At 34.3% G+C, this 3,214-nt stretch overlaps 1 protein-coding gene across 1 annotated transcript; it reads left to right on the top strand.

Annotated features, from left to right (window-relative positions):
- The first annotated feature begins 1,078 nt into the window (after positions 1-1,078).
- Positions 1,079-2,128, top strand: LOC104092108 (thaumatin-like protein 1). The gene is made up of 2 exons (XM_070189032.1): positions 1,079-1,130; positions 1,437-2,128. The coding sequence occupies exons 1-2, from the start codon at positions 1,079-1,081 to the stop codon at positions 2,126-2,128; spliced, it is 744 nt and encodes a 247-aa protein (XP_070045133.1).
- Positions 2,129-3,214: the final 1,086 nt, after the last annotated feature.

The raw sequence follows: 3,214 nt of genomic DNA, 5'->3' as shown, positions 1-3,214 counted from the left end.
ATTTCTCTACCAAAATATATCTAAACTTTCCGGAAGCCGAAACGAACCATGCACACAAGATATAAAATAACAAATAAAATTATTCAAGGTCTCAAATCATAACGAAAAGTTAAAACTCAAAACGATCGAATCATTACAAATATGTTGATTCTAAGAATTCTTGCTCCTCAGTTTTGAGGCATGAGAGCCTATCCACTAGCTCTACTACTTTGATATTTTTTCTCATTTTCGTTAGGAAGAGGTAAACTTTTTACTTTTGGTTGGAGTTTGTTTTCAACGGATCCTTCCCCAAAATGGAGAATCAAGAAAACTTTGAAATGTATTTGTTCGAGGAGGGCATTTACCTAATGTAATAAACATTTCGAAAAGATGGATGGTAGAGAACGAAAGAAGAATGAGTAAGAAAAGGAAAAAAATGATTAAGTGGTAAAATACACGTCAGACATTTGTATTTCATCCCCTCAACACATATTTGGTTATCGCACTTCAAGGGAATATTTACTCCATTTTGTAACAGTTCAGAGGTAATATTAGTGTATAACGGCAAATTTGAGGTAAGTTCAAGATGGTACGTATGCAGTTTCCCAAAATTCTTTAAGACTTACCGAGAAACAGCCAACAAATATAGCAGAAATTAAATTGATTAGGTTCTCACATGTTCTTGCCAATTATGTCTTCAGTAATCCTTAGAAGTTTATAATACCTTTTAAAGGTAGGATAAATTTACATTTATTGCTATTAACCTTATTATCGTGCAACTGCAAATCAGAGCCAAGTATTTATGCATTTTCCCAAAATTATATTTAAGACTTGACTTGGGAACAACATACAGATGTCGAATAAATTAGATTGATCAGGTTCAGATGTTTTTGGCAAGTATGACTTCCGTAATATCTTTAGAGGATTTAATACCTTTTATAGACAGGATAATTTTACACTTATTGCTATAAATCTTAGCCAACGAAATAGTTGACTACAGACTTCTCATGTAACTCTTCTTTTTTAGGACTTCTTATATAGATTCAAGTCATGTCTATTTCAGTTCATAAAATAAAATCTTTGATAAAAATATTCAAGAATGAGGGTATATTTTCTCATTGCTGTTATCTTCTCGGTGTTCTTCCTCTATGGTAATTTTAATTTTGGTGCCTACCCTATAGCTTAAATAATTGTATTACATATAGAAGTAATTCAATTTTTAATTCTCTTTTCTAAACGAGTACAATAAAGCACTTAAAGCGGTGGAAATAATCAAAAACTGCGATACCATGATTGTTTGCATGATTTCAAGTCATAATATTTCTTTTCCTTTTTCCTTTTTTTTTTTTTGTATAGATGGAGAAAACAAGTGAAAATAACTCTTTTATTAGTGTTCACTATAATTTGTATGATGATGTTAATGTTTGTGCTTATGCTTAAGAAATGACATTCTGCAGGATCTTATGCAACCAAATTCACAATAAAGAACAACTGCGATCACACAATTTGGCCAGCTACACAAACTAGCCAAGGAGCGACGATTCCTACAGGATTCTTATTAGCATCAAAAGCAACACAAACACTTGAGATACCAAACTCATGGTCAGGAAGATTATGGGCAAGATATCTTTGCGCCCAATACGGTAGAAATTTTACTTGTGTTAGCGGAGATTGTGCAACGGGCCAAATAACGTGCAATGGTGCTGGTGGTATTCCACCAATAACCATTGTACAATTTACATTATCAAGCTGGTCTGGGGGAAATGATTTTTACTCTGTTAGCATAGTCGATGGTTTTAATCTACCAGTCTCTGTTATCCCTATAAATAGACCTGATTGCAGTCAAATAGGTTGTCTTGTGGATTTGAACGACGTGCACTGTGCAGAACAAGATGAGTTTGAAGTACGAGATCAAGGTAATAATGTCATTGGGTGCAAAAGCGCATGTATGGCGTATCAGCGGGATGATTTATGTTGTACTGGTGCATATAGTTCTCCACAAACATGCAAGCCGTCGAGCTACTCTAAAGAATACAAGGGATTCTGTCCTAATTCTTATACTTATCCTTTTGACGAAGATGCTTTATTTACATGTACAGGAGCTGACTACATGATTATTTTTTGTCCATGGGGACAGGGCCTTGCATAACCCTTAAAGGAGTGGTTTTAAACCTCAAAACAGCTTAGGCTTCAAAGTTCCTCAAGTTATATTATATATATATATATATAACTAGATAATTATGTACTAATTATTAGTGATAAATGAATCTTCTAATTGCTTGTAGTCAAATTTTCACAAATCATTTCGTATAATTTCAAAGTTGATGCTACTATTTTACAATATGATTGAAATAAATACAATTGAAAGTTGTTGCCAATTAACATTACAGTTACGTCTTGCTTCTTTTGTCTAATTCACATAAGCTTGAACTAATCTTGTATAAATAGTCTTTCTTTCATCACTTATCTCCATTTAAATTGTTATTAATTCTCCCTAATAATCATTAATTTTGTAACGACTCGATCGGTCGTTTTGAGCATTTGTATTCCGTTCGGTGGTTCGAGGGCATGAGTAGTTCCGTACGATGTATTATGACTTGTGTGAATCGTCGGTTTTGGTTTTCGGATGATTCTGATTGATTTGGAAGAATGATTCTCATTTTAGAAGCTTTAAGTTGGAAGAGTTCACCAAATTTTACTTTTGTGTAACTTACCTCGGAACGGAGTTTTGATGGTCCATTAGGTTCGGATAGTGATTTTGGACTTGAGTTTACGCCCAGATTTGCATTAGGATGTTCCTGGAAGGTTTCCGCACTATTTGGCGAAAGTTGACAATTTAAAGCTTTGCAAAGTTCATAGGTTTGACCAGGAGTTGACTTCGATGTTATCGGGTTTGGATTGATATTCTGAGAGTTAGAATAGGTTCATTTTGTCATGTGAAACTTGTGTGCAAAGTTTGGTTTAATTCGGAGTTTATATGGTAGTATTCGGACGCGTTCGGCGAAGTTTGAAGAATTGAAAGTTAAGAGAATGATCTTGATCTTCGACTCTTAGTTTTGATGTTATTTGTTATATTTCGAGCTTTTGGATAAATTTGGTTTAGGTGTATGGACTTGTTGGTATGATTGGACGGGGTCCATAGGAGCTCAGGTGAGTTTCAGGTTAGTTTCGGATCATTTTAGGCCTATTTCAACTGCTGGTTTTTGGCTACATGGTGTACTTCGCAATCGCGGAG

This window comes from Nicotiana tomentosiformis, chromosome 11 (genome assembly GCF_000390325.3).
Source record: "Nicotiana tomentosiformis chromosome 11, ASM39032v3, whole genome shotgun sequence".
In the NCBI taxonomy this organism is placed as follows: Eukaryota; Viridiplantae; Streptophyta; class Magnoliopsida; order Solanales; family Solanaceae; genus Nicotiana; species Nicotiana tomentosiformis.
Note: the sequence above shows the minus strand (reverse complement) of the source record. Positions and strands in the feature narration are given on the sequence as shown.

Bases quoted from the DNA above. Each gene is read 5' to 3' on its own strand.
- LOC104092108 (XM_070189032.1), top strand. From the start codon at position 1,079: ATGAGGGTATATTTTCTCATTGCTGTTATCTTCTCGGTGTTCTTCCTC. The intron at 1,131-1,436 runs GTAATTTTAATT...GACATTCTGCAG, and splicing joins CTCGGTGTTCTTCCTCTATG to GATCTTATGCAACCAAATTC.